The 24,644-nt window shown below is 36.9% G+C and overlaps 1 protein-coding gene across 1 annotated transcript in view; it reads left to right on the forward strand.

The window, feature by feature from the left end:
• The window catches only part of LOC126020004 (serine/threonine-protein kinase 31-like), a 136,979-nt gene that overhangs the window by 91,467 nt on the left and 20,868 nt on the right, over nt 1-24,644 (forward strand). The window contains exons 15-19 of the mRNA XM_049781440.1: nt 4,711-4,812; nt 7,900-7,980; nt 9,675-9,800; nt 10,698-10,823; nt 11,008-11,094. Coding sequence (XP_049637397.1) covers nt 4,711-4,812; nt 7,900-7,980; nt 9,675-9,800; nt 10,698-10,823; nt 11,008-11,094 — 522 coding nt within the window. The remainder of the gene's footprint in view (nt 1-4,710; nt 4,813-7,899; nt 7,981-9,674; nt 9,801-10,697; nt 10,824-11,007; nt 11,095-24,644) is intronic.

Here is a 24,644-nt window from a genome sequence, read left to right on the forward strand (position 1 = left end):
ATACATTGAATGAAAATATTTTCTTCTACTCATCTGTTTTAGCTCATATTTCTTTTGTTGTACAAAAATTTAAGTGATGTAGCTCCATTTGCTCAGTTTTGCCATCATAGCATTAAAGACTTCTTTGACAAAATCTAGGTCTTGCCGCGGTTCGATCCCCCGGCGTCCCATATGGTTCCCCAAGCCAGGGGCGATTTCTGAGCATTTAGCCAGGAGTAACCCCTGAGCATCAAACGGGTGTGATCCCCCCCCAAAAAAAAAATCTAGGTCTTGGAGTGTTCTGATTATGTTTTTCTCTCTGTCCTTTTTATTTATAGTTACAGGTCAGATCTCAAAGTCTTTGATTCATGTTGAATCAACTTTTGTTGAGATATAGATCTAACTTTAATTTCTTATACATGGTTATACAATTGTCCTAACACCCTTTATTGAAGTCTTTATGCTATGTTATTTTATAGGCTCCTTTTAAAAAAATCAATTGACCTTATACTTGAGGGTTTTTCATTGGTTTATTCTGACCCATTGATCCAAAAGTCTATCTTTGTCTCAATTCCATGCTGTTTTGGTCACTATTGCTTTGTAATGAGATGCTCCCAGTTCTTGTTTGTTCATTATAGTTTTGGTTATCTGAGGCTTTTTATGATTCTACACAAACCTTATCATTGACTGTTCTAAGTCCCTGGAGAATGTTGTGTGAATTTGGATAGGGATTGCATTTTTTTTCTTGTTTGTTTGTTTGTTTTTTGGCCATACCTGGTTTCGCTCAGGGTTACTCCTGGCTATGTGCTCCTGGCTTGGGGGACCATATGGGATGCTGGGGATCGAATTGAGATCTCTCCTGGATCAGCCATGTGCAAAGCAAACAACATATCACTGCGCTCCCACTATGGCCCTGATAGCATTGATTTTTTTATAGTAGTTTAAGTAAGATGGTTATTTTGATAATATTGATTTTTCCAATCCATGATTATGAAATGCTTTTCTATTTCTTTAAGACTTTTCAAATTTCTTAAGTGTATTGAAATTTTCGTGGTGTAGGGGGTCTCATCTCTTACTAATTTGATTCCCAAGTAAGTTGATTTTTAAAAACACTATTTTATTTATATATTTATTTTTGTTTTAATTTTTTTGGGGGAGAGGTCACACCTGGCAGTGCTCAGGGATTACTCTTGGCTCTATGCTCAGAAATCGGTCCTGGCAGGCTCAGAAGACCATATAGGATTCGAACCACTGCCCTTTTGCATGCAAGGCAAATGCCTTACCTCCATGCTGTCTCTCTGGCCCCTATTTTATTTTTTAATATATAAAATCTATTTGAGCACCATGATTACAAGCATGATTGTGGCTGGGTTTTAGTCATAAAAAGAATACCCCCCTTCACCAGTGAAATAATCCCACCACCAATGACCCCTTCCTCCCCACCCCTGCCTGTATTTGAGACAGGCATTCTACTTTTCTCTTTCTTTAATATTGTCATGCTAGTTTTTAGTGTAGTTATTTCTCTAACTGTACTTAACACTCTTTTGTGTGGAGCTTCATATTGTGAGCTGGTCCTTCTGGCCCTCATGTCTATTGTCTCTGGGCATTATTACAGTAATGTCCTTAATTTTTCTTAAAACCCATGAGATGAGTAAGACAATTCTGTGACTATTTCTCTCCCTCTGTCTTATTTCACTCAGCATATAGATTCTATGTACATCCATGTATAGGAAAATTTCATGACCTCATCTCCCCTGATGTTTACATAATATTCCATTGTGTTTATATACCACAGTTTCTTTAGCCATTCATCTGTTGAAGGGCATTTTGGTTGTTTCCAGAGTCTTACTATTGTAAATAGCACTGCAATGAATATAGGTTGAAGTGTCATGTTCTCTAGGAGGTTGGTTAAGGTTTGATTCGCACTGAGCTTCCCGACAAGAAAGGCAGTTCCCATTCCCCTGTACGATTAGGTCAGGGGGAACATTTCCAATTGTAGAGCTCCGCAAAAAATAATTCACATAGTGAAAAGATATAAGAATGGGTCCAGGATATCCAGTGCTCAAGCATGGAATTCAAACTACAAAAGATTTCTTCTCCTAAGATGGAGTGCAGCTCAGTGGAAGAAGACTGAAGCATCAGCCCCAGCCTTCTTCAGACCCTTGCTTTTATTGACAAGAATTAGGTATTATCCTAGGGTGGGAGCAAAATACCAAGTAATGAATAATCCAGTATACTAACACCAGGTCACACCCTAGGGTCGATAACAATTATTGATTAGGGTAGGATCAGTAACCTCACATCTCCCCTTTTTAAATAATTAATGAGGAACTGTAACAAGCTTTTGTTTTCCTGACTTCTGCCAGTCAAAGGTGGGAACCTTAATTTTCCCATAGCAACAAAGTTTAAAGTATAAAATTGAAATATCAGCCTTTTCCATAAACATAACTTTTCTGCAAAATATACCTGTAACATAATATTTTCTTAATGCTTATTTACTGAGCAGTATCCTGGAACTTCCTTGTTCCTATTCTTCTTAATGCTATTTAATTAAGCATTTTTTCCTGGAACTTTCTTGTTCCTATTAAGCTTTCCCTAAACTCAAGTACAAGAACATTTATACAGAAAATACATTTTGAAAACGGCTACTACATTAACATACACAGTAAAACATTATGCAATTGGAAACAATGATGGAAAACTATAAAGCACATTTAAATCAGCAAGAAAATAACTTAGATCAAGAGATACACCTGAAACAAAGTTAGATGCTGGTGGTTTTATATAAAATTTTTCAGTTGGGCTTCGCTGTTTTCTATCTCTTATTTTTAAAAAAATTTGATCCCATCACCAACACCAACTTGTCCAAACGTGAAATGCCTGTGGGCTCTCTCAGGCCAGTGACCACGTGGTTTTACTTCCATGGAATCCCGGCCCTGCAGGCGGTTCCCCGGTGGGGGTGGGGGAACCTCGAGCACTATTGCACTCACCTGGTCTAGCTGGCTAGTTCCAGTAGGAACAGCATGCCCACCACCTCTGGGCTGCTTGTGAGCTTTCCACTGCTTCTTGCCTGCGCATCTCAGCTGCTGCTTATTATTGATTAGGATAGGATCAATAACCCAACATCGGTGTGAGGAAGGGATTTTTAAATTGTATTTTTGTGTTCCTAGGGTATATCCCTAGGAGTGGAATAGAGGGATTATATGGGAACTCAATTTCTACGTTTTTGAGGAATCTCCATATTGTTTTCCATAAAGGCTGAACTAGACAGCATTTCCACCAGCAGTGAATTTCCTTTCTCTCTACATCTCTACATCTCTACATCTCACCAGCACAGATTGCTCTTTGTGATGTGTGCCAGTCTCTGTGGTGTGAGATGGTACCTTATTGTTGTTTTGATTTGCATCTCCCTGATGATTAGTGATGTGGAGAATTTTTTTCATGTATCTTTTGGCCATTTGTATTTCTGTTTTGAGGAAGTGCCTGTCCATTTCTTCTCCCCATTTTTGATGGGGCTATATGGGTATTTCTTGTTATGTTCTGTCAGTACCTTGTATATTTTTTTATATTAGCCCCTTGTGATGGGTATTGGGTGAATAGTTTCTCCCATTCTGTGGGTGGCTTTTTTATCCTATGCACTATTTTCTTTGAAGTGCAGAGGTTTCTCAGGTTAATATTGTCCCATCTATTTATCTCTGCTTCCACTTTTTTGGAGAGTGCTGTTGCCTCCTTGAAGATGCCTTTAGTCTCAATGTCATAGTATTTTACCTCTGTGTTGTTCTATATACCTTATGGTTTCAGGCCTCATATCAAAGTCTTTAATCCATTTGGATATGATCTTTGTGCATGTTGTTAGATGATGGGCTGAGTTCGCCTTTTTTGCAAGTGGCTAACCAGTTGTGCTAACACCACTTGTAAAAAACACTTGTAAAAAATGATATATGATAATCATGTTATCTGCAAATAGAGATAGTTTGACTTAGCTGTCTTCCTCTTTAGAACACTTAATTGATGATGGAAAAGAGCTAATTTAGTTGACATTTCTACTGTATATTTTGGGCTGTGGAAATGTATTTTAGTTTAACTTATTAAACAGTAGAAGAATGGTATCTGTATATATTCTTAATGAGGCTTTAATTTTGGAGTTTTTGTGGACTTTTTAGGTTTATGTTTATTTATATTTTTATGTTTATCTACATTTCAATTCACCAATAAACTGCAAATTTACTTAAAAACTGAGTTGGGAACCAGGTTTGTTCTCAGTGGACTACTGTGAGCAGCCCTAAGCACTGAGCACCATTGTGTATGACACTAAAACTGAAAAAAACTCCTAAACACAAACCAAAACAAAACAAAATCTAAACCTCCCAAAAGCCATGAAAATTCATTCTAGGAAATTTTATTCTAGGAAGTCAAATGTCTCTTATAATTTTAGTGGCAGGTGATCATTTCTATTTGAGAAAATCTATAGGAAATTAAAAAAAATCTTGTAATTTTTATCTTTTCTATTTTCCCATTGCCGCTCCTTTGTGTTTTGTAGGTTTTGGGAAAGTTAGTATGAGAGTAAACTCGTAAATATTAATCAAATATTAGCTGAAATATTAGAAATGTTTATGTTTCAAGTACTGAAGGAACATGATAGTACAGTGATTTACTACAGAAGTGATAATTTTATTTTTATTTTATTTTATTTTTTTATTGTGGTCTTTATCATTTTGTTTTTGATTAAAGTTTGATGACCATGATGGATCTGAAATTGAGAAAATGAAACAAGAAATAGCTCACTTGCGCAATAGCGTCTTTCAGGAAATTTATCGTGAGCAGGACGAATACGTAAGTATTTGCTTCTTTGAAGTTTTGAATTAATTTTTTGCCATATCTGGGGATGCTCCAGAGTTACTTCTGACTCTGCACTAAAGAATGACTTCTACCGGTGTTTGGGACGATGTATATGGCATGGTAGGGATTGAAGTAGGGTCAGCTGTGTGCAAGGCAAACTCTCGTCTTGTTATACAATAGTCTCTTGAATTAGTTTTTACTATAAAAATGAATCAAAGCATTCTTTATATGAAATGACCTATAATCATAGGTGATGTTGGCATGACAAGCTTTCTGTGAATTCAAAAATTAATTTCTGAGATAATTTTCTTGAGATAAAACTTATAACCATTGTATGAAATATGAAAATGACAAAATTATAATATGACTTATATTTTTCCCATTTGGTGATGAGAAATGATTGCAATTAACTTTTGATTGAACTTTCTTTTAGTATTTTGACTTTTTAAAAGTATTTAGATTTTGCCCCACCCTTTTGCATACTGCTTGATTTCTGATTAACATAAACCTGAAGATATTTTCCTTTATTAAGACCTATGTGAGGATCATTTTAGTATGTTGTTGCAGTAAAGTCATAATTAGGATAGCGTAATTTAATTTAATTGAAAATATAACAGGGGCACGGGAAGTTAAATCCTCAGGTCTCTACTCAGCCACTTATTTTGTGATCTTGTGTAGTATTTTCTCTTTACATTGTCAATCATGTGTTAGTTAAAATAGAAGGAATAAGAAAAAGTAAATATTGTATTTGATGTATATGTATATGCAATAAGTTAAATATGTTTCTGGAGACTGCACCTGACAATGCTAGGGAGTTGGGTCAATTGTGCTAGGTGTGGGGGCAGTATGGTGCTAGGGATGGCAGTAGGCTTTGTGCATCTACATTTATGTACCACTTGACCTACCTCCCTGGTATTTGATAGGATATTCTGGATTTTAATGGCAAAAGATGTTATGGTAAAGAAGTGCTTTGAAAACTAATACTATGAAATACTAGTCATTTAAAGTATTACACTTTAACTGATATTTAAAATTATTATTACTTTTAAGAAACTAATTTGACTCTATACTTCATTATTCACCTAATGAACCTTGGACCCAAAGGTATTAGTTGGTGATCTGACAACCATCTAGGGTTTGTTTTTTGTTATTATTGTTGTTTCATATTTTGCTTTGTGTTTGTTTTTGGGCCATACCCAGCGGTGCTCAGGGTTTACTCCTGGCTCTGAGCTCAGGAAGCTTTCCTGGTGTTCTCATGGGACCATATGGTACATGGGGGATTGAACTCAGGTCAGCCTCATGCAAAGCAATTGCCCTTTCCACTGTACTATGGTTCCCACTCTTGTTTAGAAGTTTTACTTAGTAAATATGTGATAACAGTCTTCTTTTTTTTTTAATAATATTTTTATTTAAGCACCATGGTTACAAACATGTTTGTAGTTGGGCTTTAGTAATAAAAGATAAAGAGATTCTTTTTTTTTTTTTTTTTTTTGGTTTTTGGGCCACACCCTGTGACGCTCAGGGGTTACTCCTGGCTATGCGCTCAGAAGTTGCTCCTGGCTTCTTGGGGGACCATATGGGACGCCGGGGGATCGAACCGCGGTCCATCCTAGGCTAGCGCAGGCAAGGCAGGCACCTTACCTCCAGTGCCACCGCCCGGCCCAGATAAAGAGATTCTTAATTTCCACATTTATGTAAACAGCTTTTGTAAAGCTATATACTTTTTCTTTCAATGTTCTTTATTTTACTCTACCTAAAGGAAATGGCATTATTTTAAAATATTACTGCATCTTGGGCATGACAGATAGTAATGGAAATAAAGTACTTGTGCATGACTCACCCCAGTTTGAATTTCCAGAAGAATATAGAGGTCCTCTGAGCATTACCAGGGGTGTTTTAGGGCACAGAGCCATTACTAGCCCTGAGTATGTATGGCAGTGAGGCCTCCCAAATGACTCACATTGGTATATCATATTTTTTTTATATAGTTTGGAAGTGTGGCCTTTGTTTGCAAGATGTTTGTTCTTGTGTATATAGTTGAAAAGTTGGTAACTAAAGTTTATTAAGATGGTAACTTAGGGCCAGAGAGATAGCACAGTGGTAGGTCGTTTGCCTTGCATGCGGCTGACCAGGACCTATGATGGTTCGATTCCTGGTATCCCATATGGTCCCCTGAGCCTGCCAGGGGCAATTTTTGAGCTTAGAGCCAGAAGTAACTCCTGAGTGTTTCTGGGTGTAATCCCAAAACCAAAAAAAAAAAAAAAAAAAAAAAAAGGGTAACTTAGATATAACACTTGCCATTTGATATTTCTTTTTTTTTAATTTGATATTTTTGGTAGTAGAAGATAAAGTTAATGATTATTTCTATATTTTTGGGGGCCACATCTGTTGACACTACAGGGTTACTCCTGGCTATACACTTGGGGGACCATATGGGATGCCGGGGGATCGAACTACAGTCTGTCCTAGGTTAGTGTGTGCAAGGCAAATGCCCTACTGCCTGCACCTCTGACCTAGATTATATATTTCTTTCTTTTTTTTTTTTCTTTTTTTTTTGGGTCACACCCATTTGACGCTCAGGAGTTAGTCCTGGCTATGCGCTTAGAAATTGCCCCTGGCTTGGGGGGACCATATGGGATGCTGGGGATCGAACCGCAGTCCGTCGTACGCTAGCACTTGCAAGGCAGACACCTTACCTCTAGCGCCACCTTCCCGGCCCCCTAGATTATATATTTCTAAGTTAGTAGATTTTATATATATAAGTTATATATAAATATATAAATAAATTATATATAAATATCTAAATATTTAGATATATAAATATATTTACATATAGTCAGGATTATATTATTATTATATGATGATAATGTTTTGAGGTTATACATTAGCAATACTCAGAGCTTACTCCTGGTCTCTTATAGTTGACTCAGGTGCCAGAGATCAAACCCAGGTTGGTCAGATGCAAAGCAATTGCTCTATCTGATGTAATATTGCTTGAGCAGATAATTATTTTTTATCTAAAAACCAATTTGTCATCATTGATTATATGTAGATCTTTCATAAAAATATGTTTTAATGTAGGAAAAGCTGAATAAGTTGGTGCAGAAATGGTTCCCTGAGCTGCCTTTGCTTCATCCTGAAATAGGACTACAGAAATACATGGTAAGCTTTATTTTATTTCAGAATGACTCTTTAGTGGAAAGTGTTGAGAAATTACAAAGTGTTGTTTGGTATAATTTTCTATAAAGACAGGATTGGGATATCAGTGTATTAGAAGGATGGAATAGACAGGATTAGTAAACTTTTAGGTAAGAATCTGTTAGCTTTGATTTACATTGCCCACTAGGGAGAAAAAAGTAGATAATAAATATACTTATTATTGGGACAGAATGATAAGACAACCAGTAGGATGCTTTCTTTGCATGTGGCTGATCTATCTGGGTTTAGTTCCTAGGTCAGTATCCCATATGGTATCCTGAATGCCTAAGCGCAGAGCCTGAAGTAACTAACTCCTGAGCATTTCTGGATGTGACTCAATCCTCACCCGCAAAAGACTTATTCATTCTTCTTTTTCTTTTTTTTTTTTTTTGCATACCCTGTGGCGATCAGGGATAACTCCTTGGCTCTGTGCTCAGGAATTATTTCTGGCAGGCTCATTCTCGATGCCAGGATCAAATCCTAGTTAGCTATGTGCAAAGCAGACACCTTACTCACTGTGCTATTGCTCTGGCTCTATTTCATTCTTTAAGATTGCCATTAAGTTCATAATTATGGGGCTGAGCGATAGCACAGCAGGAAGGACATTTGCCTTGCACATGGACGACCTGGGTTTGATCCCATATGGTCCCCCGAGTCTGTCTGGAATGATTTCTGAGTGCAGAACTAGGAATGATCCCTGAGCAATGCTGGTTGTAGCCTTAAATAAAAAAAAAGTTCATGGTTATGATTATAAATATATATAGTTCAGAAAGTGATGTCCACCTCACTTGTGACTACACATAACTAAAGTTAAGGTCCCTTAAATTGTTAATGCAAATACTATAAAATCCTATAATGTGGAGGTTTACTTCCAGTTTTTTAATTCTGCCTTTGATACTTCCTTGTAGGCTTGGTGGTGACTTACTGTATAGGACTTGAAAACTAAAATTATGTAAATAAATTGTGGAAGATTATGACATTAATCATGTCTTAAGGATGGATGTCTTAATGACACCAAAGTGATTAAATATGATGCAATATTTTTAAGAAATCCCTGTAAAATGATAATTGTGAATTGCTTAGTATATTGGCAGTACTTTAAAAAAAATGGCTCAGAAAACAATTTAATGATTCTACAGACCTTCTTTTGTCTTACCGAAACTGAATTACACCACTAAAAAGCTCAGCATCAGTCTAGGGAGGTAGCTCAAAGAGTAGGAATACACTCAGCACTTGAGGCCCCTAAAACATATATCCCTGCACCATGGCATAGTCTGGTAGACCCTTAACATTACCTCAAAAACAAACCAGCATAAAACCAGCCAAATTTAGCTTCATCTAAATTATGGATATTCTTATTTTAATGAAAGACAGTTATCCTTATCAAATATCATTAATGGGGGTGGAGTGATAGCACAGTAGGGCATTTACCTTGCATGCAACTTAACTTCAAAGTTTATTCCCATTTTATAGTCTTGTCATTATTTTATAAATAATCAAGTAAACGTAAGAGTTACTTAGAAATGTATCCAGTTAATTTCTGTCATTTTAAAAATCAGTTTAGAATTTACAGCAATTATTAAATGTATGTTCATTATACTTTTGTTGAAAAGGAGGTTTATTTGGAATATTCAACTGTAACAAAAACTTGTTCCTAGAACTCCGGTGGTCTTCTTACTATGAGCTTGGAAAGGGATCTTCTTGATTCTGAACCCATGAAGGAACTTAGCAGCAAGCGTCCTCTGGTATGCTCTGAGGTCAATGGGCAGATCGTTCTTTTAAAGGTAAGTTTGAGTTATGACATGAAAAGTTCAGAATTATAAAGGGAATTGGTATAGCTACTTTTTTTTTTTTATTAATGTTTGTTTTGCTTTGTTTTGTTTTGTTTTGGGCCTGCAACCGGCAGTGCTCAGGGGTCACTCCTGGCTCTGCACTTAGATACATTTCTGGCAGGCTCAGGGGACTATGGGAAGCCAGGGATCAAACCCGGGTTGACCAGTGGAAGGCAAACACCCTGCCTGCTGTGCTATCAATCATGTCTACCTTTTATGGTAACAAAGACTCATTTTTTTACTAAATGTGTTGATTGGCATGGTGATTGTACTTTCAGTTTGGTTGCCAGCACTGTTTTATTATTTTATAGTTTGGTTTATTTTTGTGCCACACTTTGTAGTACTCTTCTATCTCTGTACTCAGAGACCACTTCTGGCAGGGATTGGGGGACCATAAAGGGGTGCCAGGTTTTAAACTCAGGTTAGACTTGCACCTTACCTGCTATTGCAGGTAACTTTAAGTTGTAAAGGTTCCCTTATTTCTCTAAATATAGGTCACTAATATTGTGTGCTTTCTTTTTGGGGTGAATATGTATCATCATATTCACTTTTCAAAATTTTTATTTTTTGAAATTTCATTATCTAGTAGTTTTATGTTCGATTTTCAAAAAAGTTCATCTGGGAAGGCTGTTAATTGTGACAGTAGGATCAATAATTTGACCATGGTCAAATTTGTTTTTTCCTAAATTATAGCATAACAAAGAAATAAAACATTCTTATACAAATAAAATATACAAAATAAATAAAATATCTTATAAAATTATTATTTAAGTTGGAATGGTTGGACTGGTATATATTGAGAGTGGGATTTTCAGTGTTGGGATTTTCATGCCCTTTTTTTGTTCTAAGGGGTACTCTGTGGATGTCAACACAGAAGCCAGTGTGATTCAGAGAGCAGCTGCCTATCACAGAGCTGAGAGAGAAGCTAAAGGAGAGTCTGGGTTACTGCCATTAATATTCCTATTTTTGTGTAAGGTAAAATTCTTACAGCAATTTCTTGCAGAATATAGTTTACTTACAATAAGTTTTAATTCCAAGTTTTAAAAAGGTTATTTCATTCCTTTCAAAATTAACAAAAAATTTCTGGTACAATCAGTGTATATTAAAATATATTTAAGAATATTTTACTTTGAGGCTTATTCTCTGTTTTGCTTCTTAGTCTGATCCTATGGCTTATCTGATGGTCCCATACTATCCTAGAGCAAACCTTAGTGCTATTCAAGCCAGTACACCTTTAACATCAGAGGTAAGGAAATCTTGCCTATCTCAATTTTCATATAAGAAAATAGCACTTAATGTTTACTGAGAGCATTTTGTATACTATATAACATTTCTCTGACTGTGGTCCATTCTGACCTTGCTTCCTTCCACTGGCTACCTATTCTATTGGTTAGCCCCCTAGTTTCAAGTCATGATCCACCTTTATATAATTTGGAGTATCCAAGAGGGGAAAGGGGAACATATGGCTTCTGGCTGAGGAACATTGCTAAATACAACAAAACATTTTGACCCAAGATGCCTTTTTTTATTCATTTTTATTTTAACTTCTAATAATATTTAATTGAATCACAGATAGAGTTACAAAGCCTTTCATGATTGTGTTATAGTCATACAATATCCAACACCCATCCCTTCATAAGTGCACATTTCCTACCACCAGTGTCCCAGTTTCCCTCCTGTCTTCCTCCCTGTCTGTCTTGATGACAGACATTTTTTCTTCTCTCTCTCTCTCTCTCTCTCTCTCTCTCTCTCTCTCTCTCTCTCTCTCTCTCTCTCTCTCTCTCTCTCTCTCTCTCTCCTCCCCTCTCCCCCACTCCTTTCCCTCCCTTCTTTTTTTTTCTTTTTAGACAATGTGTTTAATAATACTATTACTGAAGAGGTATCAGGCATATCACTTTACCACATTTTAGAACCCAGTTCTTAGCTAGAGTGAACATTTCCAACTATCATTGTCATAGTTATCCCTTCACTGCCTTAATTGCAGTCTCTTGAAGTTTGTGACAAGCTTCTTTTTTGCTTGTTTATTTTAGGGTCGCTTCTGGAGGTTCTGGGATTACTCCTGGCTTTGCCCTCAGGAATGATTTCTGTTGGGCTTGTGGGATCATATGGGATGCCTGGGATTGAACTGAGCCAGCCATATGCAAGGCTGTGTCCACTGTACTATCACTCCGGCCTCCTATATGGACTTAAAAAAAATTTTTTATTGAGATCTTTGTGTATTCATAGTTGTATTTCAGGCATATATAGTAACAGTGAATTAGGGCCATTGCCACCACAGTGTTGACCTCCCTCTACCAGAGTTCCCAGCATGCATCCCACACCTCCACCATTAGCCCCCTAGTTTATCAATGGAACAGTCCATTTTGTGGTTAGCTTGTAATATTTTGGGTCTTTTGATTCTGTTGTTATTGACTTTGGCTTAGGTATTAATTCTGACCATTTTTTCCCCACTCAATCCACATGAGACAACTTGACCCCTGGCTGTATCCACATTTTTTCTTCTTTTCTCAATTTGTAGAAAGATATAGAAATATGAGATAAATCAAAGTGATTCAAGTTCCAAGATTCAATGGAAAAAGTGGGAGCTCCTATCTAGAAGGTATAAATAAAATTTAAAAAAGGGCAGGCAGTTATGGCAGTTTTTTTTTCATAGGTGTAGTAAACGTTGGGAAAATTAGAAAAGAAATACCATTGGCCTAAAAAAATAAACAGGGTGTCTCTACCCATGAAGCATAAGACTATCTACAGGCTCTGAGCATACTAATTTTCTAACTCCAAGGTCTGTCTTTTTGGTCCCAGTAAAAGTTCTACGTAGTTGCAGTTTCATAGTCTGTCTTCTATAATTAGAGACCTTGGTTTGTTTTTTCTTTTTTATAAAATCTTTATGTAAGCACCATGATTACAAGCATGATTGAACTCAGTTCCCAGTATTTTTGAGGAATCTCCATGTTGTTGTCCATAAAGGCTGGACTAGACAGCATTTCCACCAGCAGTGAATGAGAGTTCTTTTCTCTCTACATTCCAGCCAGTACTGATTGTTCTTTGTGCTGTGTGCCAGTTTCAGTGGTGTAAGAAGGTACTTCATTGCTGTTTTGATTTGCATTTCCCTGATGTTTAGTGATGTGGAGCATTTTTTCATGTATCTTTTGGACATTTGTATTTTTTTCTTTGAGGAAGTGTCTGTTCATTTCTTCTCCCCATTTATTGATAGGGTTAAATGTTTTTACACAGATCCTAAGTCAAAGCCGGGGTGTCAAGTAGTGTCTGTATTCTGATTTCATTTCAGGAATTAGGTGGTGAGGTGAGGAAACATGCCTTTAGAGCAAGTTGTTGCTGTTCCCTTGTCGACAGGGTGTCCGGGCAATATGATAGTTAGCACAGTATGAAGAATCTTCCCCATGTAGTATTGTCTACTCTGTCTCGAGCATCTAGGTTCCTTTCCTGAAAACAAACTGACAACGTGGACATCATTATTTAATAGTAAAGTAGCTTGAATTAAAAAAAAAGTACATTTCAAAAACATGCTCAATAAATGGGACCTGTAATAAAAGTCTATGGTATGCAATGGCCTATTTTAGTGGTCTTTATGGATATAAACATTAGATCATAGTAGCAGGCATAATCAAAAAGAAAATGGATGAATTAGAGTATTTTGTCAAGACATTACCATATTGAGCACTGTTTTTGAGAATATGCTAGAGCACTGAAAGGTGAAGTTAGGGTGACCAGCCTATATCTCTAAGAACCACTGTGGATAAAGAAATTAAAGAGTTATTTTAGATATAATAAAATCAAGACACTAAAACCTTCAAATAGTGAGCACTGTAGTGGGAGTCCCTGGCTTCCATACATATTATATACCTGTTTCTGTGGATAAAAGGATTAGAAAATTATTATACACCTTTATAATAAGCAGTTGATTGAAGACCTTTTTAATCTAAACAGCTGTTTCTGTTGCTGCAATTCTTTGAGGTATAAAAGAGAACAAAGGGGGCCGGCGAGGTGGCGCTAGAGGTAAGGTGTCTGCTTTGCAAGCGCTAGCTAAGGAAGGACCTCGGCTTGAGCCCCGGCGTCCCATATGGTTCCCCAAGCCAGCGGCAATTTCTGAGCACTTAGCCAGGAATAACCCCTGAGCATCAAACGGGTGTGGCCTGAAAAACCAAAAAAAAAAAAAAAGAGAGAACAAAGGCTTTTGTGTTTCTCCTCTTTCACTTAATTTGTTTCCTTCTCTTTTCTATATGTAGGTGGCTATGGTGTTCAAGATTGCTACCATTTAGACCATTGTGTTTTCTTCATTCAGTTATTCTAAATACTACATATAAGTGATATCATTCTGTATTTATCTTTCTGACTTCATTTAACATAATGTCTTCTAGTTCCATTTATGTTGCTGCATATTGCATGATTGTATGATTTCTTATGTTGTATTCCATTCCATATTCTGCTATGTAGCATTCCATTGTGTATAAGTACCATATCTTCAGAATCCACTCATCTGTTGTGGGACATCTAGGTTGATTCCAAGTTTTAGCTATTGTACTGAGTGCTGCAATGAATAGCAGTATACATATATACTTTTGGATGAATGTTTTTGTCGTGGGGAAAGATATCCAACAGAGGGACTGCAGGGTCAAATGGTAGCTCAATTTTGAGTTTCCTGAGAATCCTTCATACTGTTTTCCATAGGGTTTGGACCAGGCAGCATTCCCACCGGCAGTGGATGAGACTTCTTCCTTAACATATTCCCACCAACAGAATATTCCTATTATTTTTGATTTGTGTCATCCTGACTGGTGTGAGATGATATCTCATTTTCTTGGTTTGGATTTCCCTAATGAAAAATGATGATGAACATTTTTTCATGTGTCTGTTGGCCATCTGTTTATCTAACTTCGAGAAGTGTATTCATTTACTCACCTCATGTTTTGATGTTTTTTTAAGGTTTTTAGAGCTAACTTTGTGAGTGCTTTTTATGTCCTAGGTATCAAACTTTTATTTGATGTATCAAGTGAAAAATATTATCTCCCATTGAGTTAGCTTCCTTCTAATTTTAGCCCATATTTCTTTTGCCATCCAGAAACTTTTTAGTTTGATGTAGTCCCATTTATTTAGGTTTGATTCTAGAGCTCTTGCCATAGGCAACCTTCATCAAAGACTTTATTGAGGTCCAAGTCTTGGAGTGTTTTGCCTCCATATTTATCAATGAACTTTATGGAGTTGGGTTTAATCTCAAGGTCTTAAATCTTAATACTTTGAATAGACTTTTGTGTAAGATGAGAGATATGAATCTATCTTTAATTTCTTACTTGTGGTTACCCAGTTGTTCTTACACTATATGTTCAAAAGACTGTCCTTGTTCCAGTTTAAATTTTTGGCTCCTTTGTCAAAGATTAGTTGACCATATGTTTGGAGGTTTGTCACTGGATATTCTATTCTGACCCATTAGTCTGGAACTCTCTTTGTTCTAATACCATCCTGTTTTGATCACGATGGCTTTCTAGTAGAGCTTCAAGTTAGGTAAGGAGATGCCTCCCAGTTTCTTGTGTTTTTTTTTTTTAATATGGATTTGACTAACCCAGGTCTAATATGGTTCCACATAAACTTTATATTTTGTATTAATATCTTTATTTATTTAAACACCGTGATTATAAACATGATTTAGTTGGGTTTCATAAAATGAACACCCTTTCATTCACCAGTGCAACATTCCCACCACCAATGTCTCCCATTTCCCTCCTCCCCAACCCCATCTGTATTCGAGACTGACATTCTAATTCTCACTCATTATATAATTGATTGTTTTTAGTCCTTAAAGAATAACATCTGAATTTGAATGGGGATTGCGTTGAATCTATATCATAGTTTAGGTAAGATGATAATTTTGATGATATTGATTCTTCCAACCCATGAGCATGGAATGTTCTTTCAATTCCTTATCCTCTTCACTTTCTGAAATGTTTTGAAGTTTTCATGGTATAGGTCTCTCACCTCTCTTGTTAGGTTGACTGCTAGTTACTTAGATACTCTTTGATCTCTTTTTCCTGTAATTTGTTCTTTTTTGTTTGTTTGTTTTGATTTGTTGCCACAACTGGCATCACTCCTCAGGAATTACTTCTGGCTCTTCACTCAGCAGTCACCCTAACAGGCTCAAGGAACCATATGAGATGCTGGACATTGAATTTGGGCCATCCTGGGTTGGCTGCGTGCAAGGCAAATGCCCCTCTGCTGTGCTATCACTCCAGCCCCTGATTCGTTATTTGTATAAAGGAATGCAACTGTCTTTGTGTATTGACTTTGTAGCTGGTGTCTTTGCTGTATTACTTCATCATTTGTAGGAGATTTTTTGTTTATGGTTTTTTTTATGGTTTTCCATGTATATAATTATATTGCCTGGAAATAGAGATAGTTTGACTTCATCTTTTCCTATTTGGATTTTCTTGATTCCCTTCTCTTGTCTAATTGCTATTACTAGGACTTCTAAAACTATGTTAAATATGAAGAGTGGAGACAGTGGACAGCCTTGCCTGGTTCCTGACCTCAGTGAAATGCTTTCAGTTTTTTGCCAATAATGATAATGTTGACTGTGGGTCTTTATTGATAGCTGTTACTATCCTGAGGAAGGTTCCTTCCACTCTAACTTTGTTGAGTGTTTTCATCATGAATGGGTGTTGGATTTTGTAAAATGCCTTGTCTGCATTGCTTGATCTGATCATGTGATTTTTCTTTTTCTTTTTGTTGATGTGGTATATAATGTTGATAGACTTGCGTATGTTGAAACATCATTGCATCCCTGGGATGAAACCCATTTGTTCATAGTGTATAATCTTTTTGATGTATTGTTAGATTCTGTTTTCTTAGATTTTATTAAGGAATTTTGCATCAATATTCATTAGTGATATTGGTATGTAGTTTTCTTTCTTGGTGATATCCTTGTCAGCTTTGAGCATGAGCATGATATTAGCTTCATAAAAGGAGTTAGGATTTCAGTGTTTTCAATGTTTTGGAAGAATAGAAGGATCAGTGGTAGTAACTCTTTGAATTTTTGATAGCATTCATATGCATATCTGTCTGGTCCTGGACTTTTATTCTTGGGGTGTTTCTTAATTACTGTTTCAATTTCCTTACTTGTGATTGACCTGTTTAGGCATTCTACTTCCTCTTTATTAAGTAACAGGAGATGATATTTTCTCAGAAATTTGTTCATTTCTTCTGGGTTCTCTTGACTTAACTGAGTACAGTTGTTCTTAATAAACCCTCAGGATGTCTTGGGTTTCTTGAAGTTTTATTGTAATCTCTCCCCTTTTATTTTTGATTTGAATTATTTGAGTGTTTTGCCATTTTTTCCTTGCGAGTTTGCCAGTAGTTTGTCTATCATTTATGTTCTTTGAAAGAACTAAGCTCCTGGTCTCATTAATTCTTTGTAGTGTTTTCTTTGTTTCCATGTTGTCTATTTATGCTCTAGTTTTTATTTTTTCTTCTGCTTGTGTTTTGGTTTCTTTGTTTGTTTTTCAGATATTTAAGGTGTCTCTTTAAGTTGTTGAATTTTTTAAATTAATATCTTTCTTTAAACACCTTGATTAGAAACATGATTATGGTTGGGTTTCAATCATGTAAAGAACACCCCTCTTTACCAGTGCATCATTCCCATCAATAATGTCCCAAATTTCCCTCCACCCCACCTCACCCCCGCCTGTACTCTAGACAGGCTTTCTACTTCCCTTATTCATTCTCATTGTTAGAATAGTTCTCAATGTAGTTACTTCTCTAACTACACTCATATCTCTTGTGGTGAGCTTAATGATGTGAGCTGGAATTTCCAGCCCTCCTCTCTTTTGTCTCTGAAAATTATTGCAAGAATGTCTTTCATTTTTCTTAAAACCCATATATGAGTGAGACTATTCTGCATCTTTCTCTCTCCCTCTGACTTTTTTCACTCAGCATAATAGATTCCATGTACATCCATGTATAGAAAAATTTCATGACTTCATCTCTCCTGACAGCTGCATAATATTCCATTGTGTATATGCACCACAGTTTCTTTAGCCAGTCATCTGTTAAAGGGCATCTTGGTTGTTTCCGGAGTCTGACTATGGTAAATATTGCTGCAACAAACATAGGTGTAGGAAGGGAATTTTGTATTGTATTTTTGTGTTCTTAGGGTATATCCCTAGGAGTGGTATAGCTGGAATATATGGAATCTCAATTTCCAGTTTTTGGAGGAATCGCAATATCACTTTCCATAAAGGTTGAAGTAGATGGCATTCCCACCAGCAGTGAACAAGAGTTCCTTTCTCTCCACATCCCTGTCAACACTGCTTGCTCTCATTCTTTGTGATGTGTGACAATCTCTGTTGTATAAGGCGGTTCCACATAGTTGTTTTGATTTGCATCTTCCTGATTATTAGTGTTGTGGAGCATTTTTTCATGTTCTTTTTGGCCATTTGTATTTCTTTTTTGTCAAGGTGTTCGTTTCTTCTTTCCATTTTTTGACTGGATTAGATTTTTTTTTCTTGTAAAGTTCTGTCAGTGGCTTGTATATTTTGGAGATTAGCCCCTAATCTGATGGGTATTTGGTGAATAGTTTCTCCCACTCGTGGGTGGCTCTTGTATCCTAGGCACTATTTCCTTTGAGGTACAGAAGCTTCTCAGCTTAATATATTCCCATCTTTTTATCTAGTTTCACTTGTTTGGAGAATGCAGTTTCCTCCTTGAAGATGCAGTTAGTTTCAATGTCATGGAGTATTTTACCTACGTGTTGTTCTATATACCTTATGGTATCAGGTCTGATAGCAAGGTCTTTAATCCATTTGGATTTTACTTCATACACGATGTTAGCTAGGGGTCTAAGTTCAATTGTTTGCAAGTGGCTAGCTAGTTGTACCAACACCACTTGTTGAAGAGGCTTTCCCTGCTCCATTTAGGATTTCTTGCTCCTTTATCCAAAATTAGGTGATTGTATATCTGGGGAACATTCTCTGAGTACTCAAGCCTGTTCCACTGATCTGAGGTCTGTATTTATTCCATTACCATGCTGTTTGGATAACTATTGCTCTGTAATACAGTTTAAAGTTGGGGAAAGTAATGCCTCCCATATTCTTTTTCCTAAGGATTGTTTTAGCTATTAGAGGGTGTTTATTGTTCCAAATGAATTTCAGCAGTTTTTGATCCACTTCTTTGAAGAATGTCATGGGTATCTTTAGTGGGATTGCATTAAATTTGTACAATGCTTTGGGGAGTATTGCCATTTTAATGATGTTTATCTTGCCAATTCACAAGCATGGTATATGTTTCCTTTTCCATGTGTCCTCTCTTATTTTTTGGAATAGGTTTTATAGCTTTCTTTGAATACGTCCTTCATGTCTTTGGTCAAGTTGACTCCAAGATATTGTGTGGCACTAATGTGAATGGTGTTGTTTTCTTTTTTTTTTCCTTTTTATATTTAAACACCTTGATTACATACATGATTGTGTTTGGGTTTCAGTCATAAAAGGAACACCACCTATCACCAGTGCAACATTCCCATCACCCAAGTCCCAAATCTCCCTCCTCCCCACCCAACCCCTGCCTGTACTCTAAACAGGCTCTACATTTCCCTCATACATTCTCAATATTAGGACAGTTCAAAATGTAGTTATTTCTCTAACTAAACTCATCACTCTTTGAGATGAGCTTCCTGGGGTGAGCTGGAACTTCCAGCTCTTTTCTCTTTTGTGTCTGAAATTTATTATTGCAAGAATGTCTTTCATTTTTCTTAAAACCCATAGATGAGTGAGACCATTCTGCATTTTTCTCTCTCTCTCTGACTTATTTCACTCAGCATAATAGATTCTGTGTACATCCATGTATAGGAAAATTTCATGATTTCATCTCTCCTGACAGCTGCATAATATTCCATTGTGTATATGTACCACAGTTTCTTTAGCCATTCATCTGTTGAAGGGCATCTTGGTTGTTTCCAGAGTCTTGCTATGGTAAATAGTGCTGCCATGAATATAGGTGTAAGGAAGGGATTTTTGTATTGTATTTTTGTGTTCCTAGGGTATATTCCTAGGAGTGGTATAGCTGGGTCGTATGGGAGCTCGATTTCCAGTTTTTGGAGGAATCTCCATATTGCTTTCCATAAAGGTTGAACTAGACGGCATTCCCACCAGCAGTGGATAAGGGTTCCTTTCTCTCCACATCCCCGCCAGCACTGTTTGTTCATTCTTTATGATGTGTGCCATTCTCTGGGGTGTGAGGTGGTATCTCATTGTTGTTTTGATTTGCATCTCCCTGATGATTAGTGATGTGGAGCATTTCTTCATGTGTCTTTTGGCCATTTGTATTTCTTCTTTGTCAAAGTGTCTGTTCATTTCTTCTCCCCATTTTTTGATGGGATTAGATGTTTTTTTCTTGTAAATTTCTGTCAGTGCCTTGTATATTTTGGAGATTAGCCCCTTGTCTGATGGGTATTGGGTGAATAGATTCTCCCACTCAGTGGGTGGCTCCTGTATCCTGGGCACTATTTCCTTTGAGGTGCAGAAGCTTCTCAACTTAATATATTCCCATCTGTTAATCTCTGTTTTCACTTTGGAGAGTGCAGTTTTCTCCTTGAAGATGCCTGTAGTCTCAATGTCCTGGAGAGTTTTGCCTATGTGTTGTTCTATATATCTTATGGTTTGGGGTCTGATATCGAGGTCTTTAATCCATTTGGATTTTACCTTCGTACATGATGTTAGCTGGGGGTCTAAGTTCAATTTTTTGCAAGTGGCTATCCAGTTGTGCCAACACCACTTGTTGAAGAGGCTTTCCTTGCTCCATTTAGGATTTCCTGCTCCTTTATCAAAAATTAGGTGATTGTATGTCTGGGGAACATTTTCTGAGTATTCAAGCCTATTCCACTGATCTGAGGGTCTGTCCTTATTCCAATACCATGCTGTTTTGATAACTATTGCTTTGTAGTAAAGTTTAAAGTTGGGGAAAGTAATTCCTCCCATATTCTTTTTCCCAATGATTGCTTTAGCTATTCTAGGGTGTTTATTGTTCCAAACAAATTTCAAAAGTGCCTGATCCACCTCTTTGAAGAATGTCATAGGTATCTTTAGAGGGATAGCGTTGAATCTGTATAATGCCTTGGGGAGTATTGCCATTTTGATGATGTTAATCCTGCCAATCCATGAGCAGGGTATGTGTTTCCATTTCCGCGTGTCCTCTCTTATTTCTTGGAGCAGAGTTTTATAGTTTTCTTTGTATAGGTCCTTCACATTTTTAGTCAAGTTGATTCCAAGATATTTGAGTTTGTGTGGCACTATTGTGAATGGGGTTGTTTTCTTAATGTCCATTTCTTCATTATTACTATAGGTGTATAGAAAGGCCATTGATTTTTGTGTGTTAATTTTGTAGCCTGCCACCTTGCTATATGAGTCTATTGTTTCTAGAAGCTTTTTGGTAGAGTCTTTAGGGTTTTCTAAGTAGAGCATCATGTCATCTGCAAACAGTGAGAGCTTGACTTCTTCCTTTCCTATCTGGATTCCCTTGATATCTTTTTCTTGCCTAATCGCTATAGCAAGTACTTCCAGTGTTATGTTGAATAGGAGTGGTGAGAGAGGACAGCCTTGTCTTGTGCCAGAATTTAGAGGGAAGGCTTTTAGTTTTTCTCCATTGAGGATAATATTTGCCACTGGCTTGTGGTAGATGGCCTTAACTATATTGAGAAAGGTTCCTTCCATTCCCATCTTGCTGAGAGTTTTAATCAAGAATGGGTGTTGGACCTTGTCAAATGCTTTCTCTGCATCTATTGATATAATCATGTGGTTTTTATTTTTCTTGTTGTTGATGTTGTGTATTATGTTGATAGACTTACGGATGTTAAACCATCCTTGCATTCCTGGGATGAAACCTACTTGATCGTAGTGGGTGATCTTCTTAATGAGGTATTGAATCCTATTTGCCAGGATTTTGTTGAGGATCTTTGCATCTGCATTCATCAGCGATATTGTTCTGTAATTTTCTTTTTTCGTAGCATCTCTGTCTGGTTTAGGTATTAGGGTGATGTTGGCTTCATAAAAGCTGTTTGGGAGTGTTTCCGTTTGTTCAATTTCATGAAAGAGTCTTGCTGGAATTGGTAGTAGTTCCTCTTGGAAAGTTTGAAAGAATTCATTAGTGAATCCATCTGGGTCTGGGCTTTTGTTTTTGGGCAGACTTTTGATTACCATTTTTATTTCATCAATGGTGATGGGGGTGTTTAGATATGCTACATCCTCTTCCTTCAACCGTGGAAGATTATAAGAGTTCAAGAATTTATCCATTTCTTCCAGGTTCTCATTTTTAGTGGCATAGAGTTTTTCAAAGTAGTTTCTGATTACCCTTTGAATCTCTGTCATATCAGTAGTGATCTCTCCTTTTTCATTCCTAATACGAGTTATCAAGTTTCTCTCTCTCTCTTTCTTTGTTAGGTTTGCCAGTGGTCTATCAATCTTGTTTATTTTTTCAAAGAACCAACTTCTGCTTTCGTTGATCTTTCGGATTGTTTTTTGGGTTTCCACTTCGTTGATTTCTGCTCTCAGCTTTGTTATTTCCTTCTGTCTTCCTATTTTTGGGTCCTTTTATTGAGCATTTTCTAGTTCTATTAGCTGTGTCATTAAGCTACTCAGGTAAGCTCCTTCTTCCTTCCTGATGTGTGCTTGCAAAGCTATAAATTTTCCTCTCAGTACTGCTTTTGCTGTGTCCCATAAGTTCTGATAGTTTGTGTCTTTATTGTCATTTGTTTCCAGGAACCTTTTGATTTCTTCCTTGATTTCATCTCGGACCCACTGGTTATTGAGTATGAGGCTGTTTAACTTCCAGGTGTTAAAGTTTTTCTTCTGAGTCCCTTTGGAATTCAGAAATAATTTCAGAGCCTTGTGGTCAGCGAAGGTAGTCTGCAAAATTTCTATCCTCTTGATATTATGGAGGTATGTTTTATGTGCCAGCATGTAGTCTATCCTGGAGAATGTCCCATGTACATTGGAGAAGAATGTGTATCCAGGTTTCTGGGGATGGAGTGTCCTATATATATCCACTAGGCCTCTTTCTTCCATTTCTCTCCTCAGGTCTAGTATATTCTTGTTGGGTTTCAGTCTGGTTGACCTGGTGTTGTTTTCTTAATGTCCATTTCTTCTCTATCATTATTGGTGTATAAAAAGGCCATTGATTTTTGTGTGTAAATTTTGTAGCCTGCCACCTTGCTATGAGTCTATTGTTTCTAGAAGCTTTTTGGTAATGTCTTTAGGGTTTTCTAAGTAGAGTATCATGTAATCTGCAAACAGTGAGATCTTGACTTCTTCCTTTCCTATCTGGATGCCCTTGATATCTTTTTCTTGCCTAATCACTATAGCAAGTACTTCCAGTACTATGTTGAAGAGGAGTGATGAGAGCGGACAGCCTTGTCGTACCAGAATTTAGAGGGAAGGCTTTTATTAGGAATGTATTTGCCATTGGCTTGTTATAGATGGCCTTGAATATATTGAGAAAGGTTCCTTTCATTCCGATCTTGCTGAGAGTTTTGATCAAGAATGGGTGTTGGACATTATCAAATGCTTTCTCTGCATCTATTGATATGATCATGTGATTTTTATTTTTTGTTGTTGTTGTTGCTGTTGTGTATTATGTTGATAGATTACGAATGTTAAACCGTCCTTGAGTTCCTGGGATGAAACCTACTTTATCGTGGTGAATGATATTGTTGATTCTATTTGCCAGGATTTTGTTGAGAACCTTTGCATCTGTGTTCATCAGGAATATCGGTCTGTAATTTTCTTTTTTGGAAGCATCTCTGTCTGGTTTTGGTATCAAGGTGATGTTGGCTTCAAAAAAGCTGTTTGGAAGTGTTCCTGTTTTTTCAATTTCATAAAAGAGTCTGGCTAGGATAGGTAGTAGTTCCTCTTGAAAGGTTTGAAATAATTCATTAGTAAATCCATCTTGTCCTGGGTTTTTCTTTTTGGGCAGACATTTGATTACAGTTTTAATTTCCCCATTAGTGATGGGATGTTTAGATATGCTACATCCTCCTTTGGGAAGGTTATAAGAGTCCAAGAATTTATCCATTTTTCTTTTAGGTTCTCTTTTTTAGTGACATAGAGTTTCTCAAAGTGGTCTCTGAATCTGTGCAATATCTGTAGTGATTTCCCCCTTTCTCTCTCTCCCTCTGTGAGTTTTTCCAGTGGTGTATCAATCTTGTTTATTTTTCCAAAAAACCAACTTCTACTTTCATTGATCTTTCGAATGGTTTTTTTTTTTTTTTTTTTTTGGTTTTTGGGTCACACCCGGCGGTGCTCAGGGGTTACTCCTGGCTGTCTGCTCAGAAATAGCTCCTGGCAGGCACGGGGGACCATATGGGACACCGGGATTCGAACCAACCACCTTTGTTCCTGGATTGGCTGCTTGCAAGGCAAACACTGCTGTGCTATCTCTCCGGGCCCTCGAATTGTTTTTTGGGTGTCCACTTCATTGATTTCTGCTCTCATCTTTGTTATTTTCTTCTGTCTCCCTTTTTTTGGTTCCTTTTGTTGATCATTTTATAATTTTATAAGCTGTGTCATTAATTTGTTCAGGTATGCCCCTTCTTTCCTGATGTGTGCTTGCAGAGATATAAATTGTCCTCTCAGGACCAATTTTGTTGTGTCTCATAGATTCTGGTAGTTTGTATCTTCATTGTCATTTGTTTCCAGGAAAATTTTGATTTCCTCTTTGATTTCATCTCGAACCCACTGGTTATTCAGTAGCAGGCTGCTTAATTTCCAGTTGTTAAAGTATTTCTTCTGTGTCCCTTTGTAGTTC

This window comes from Suncus etruscus, chromosome 10 (genome assembly GCF_024139225.1).
Source record: "Suncus etruscus isolate mSunEtr1 chromosome 10, mSunEtr1.pri.cur, whole genome shotgun sequence".
In the NCBI taxonomy this organism is placed as follows: domain Eukaryota; kingdom Metazoa; phylum Chordata; class Mammalia; order Eulipotyphla; family Soricidae; genus Suncus; species Suncus etruscus.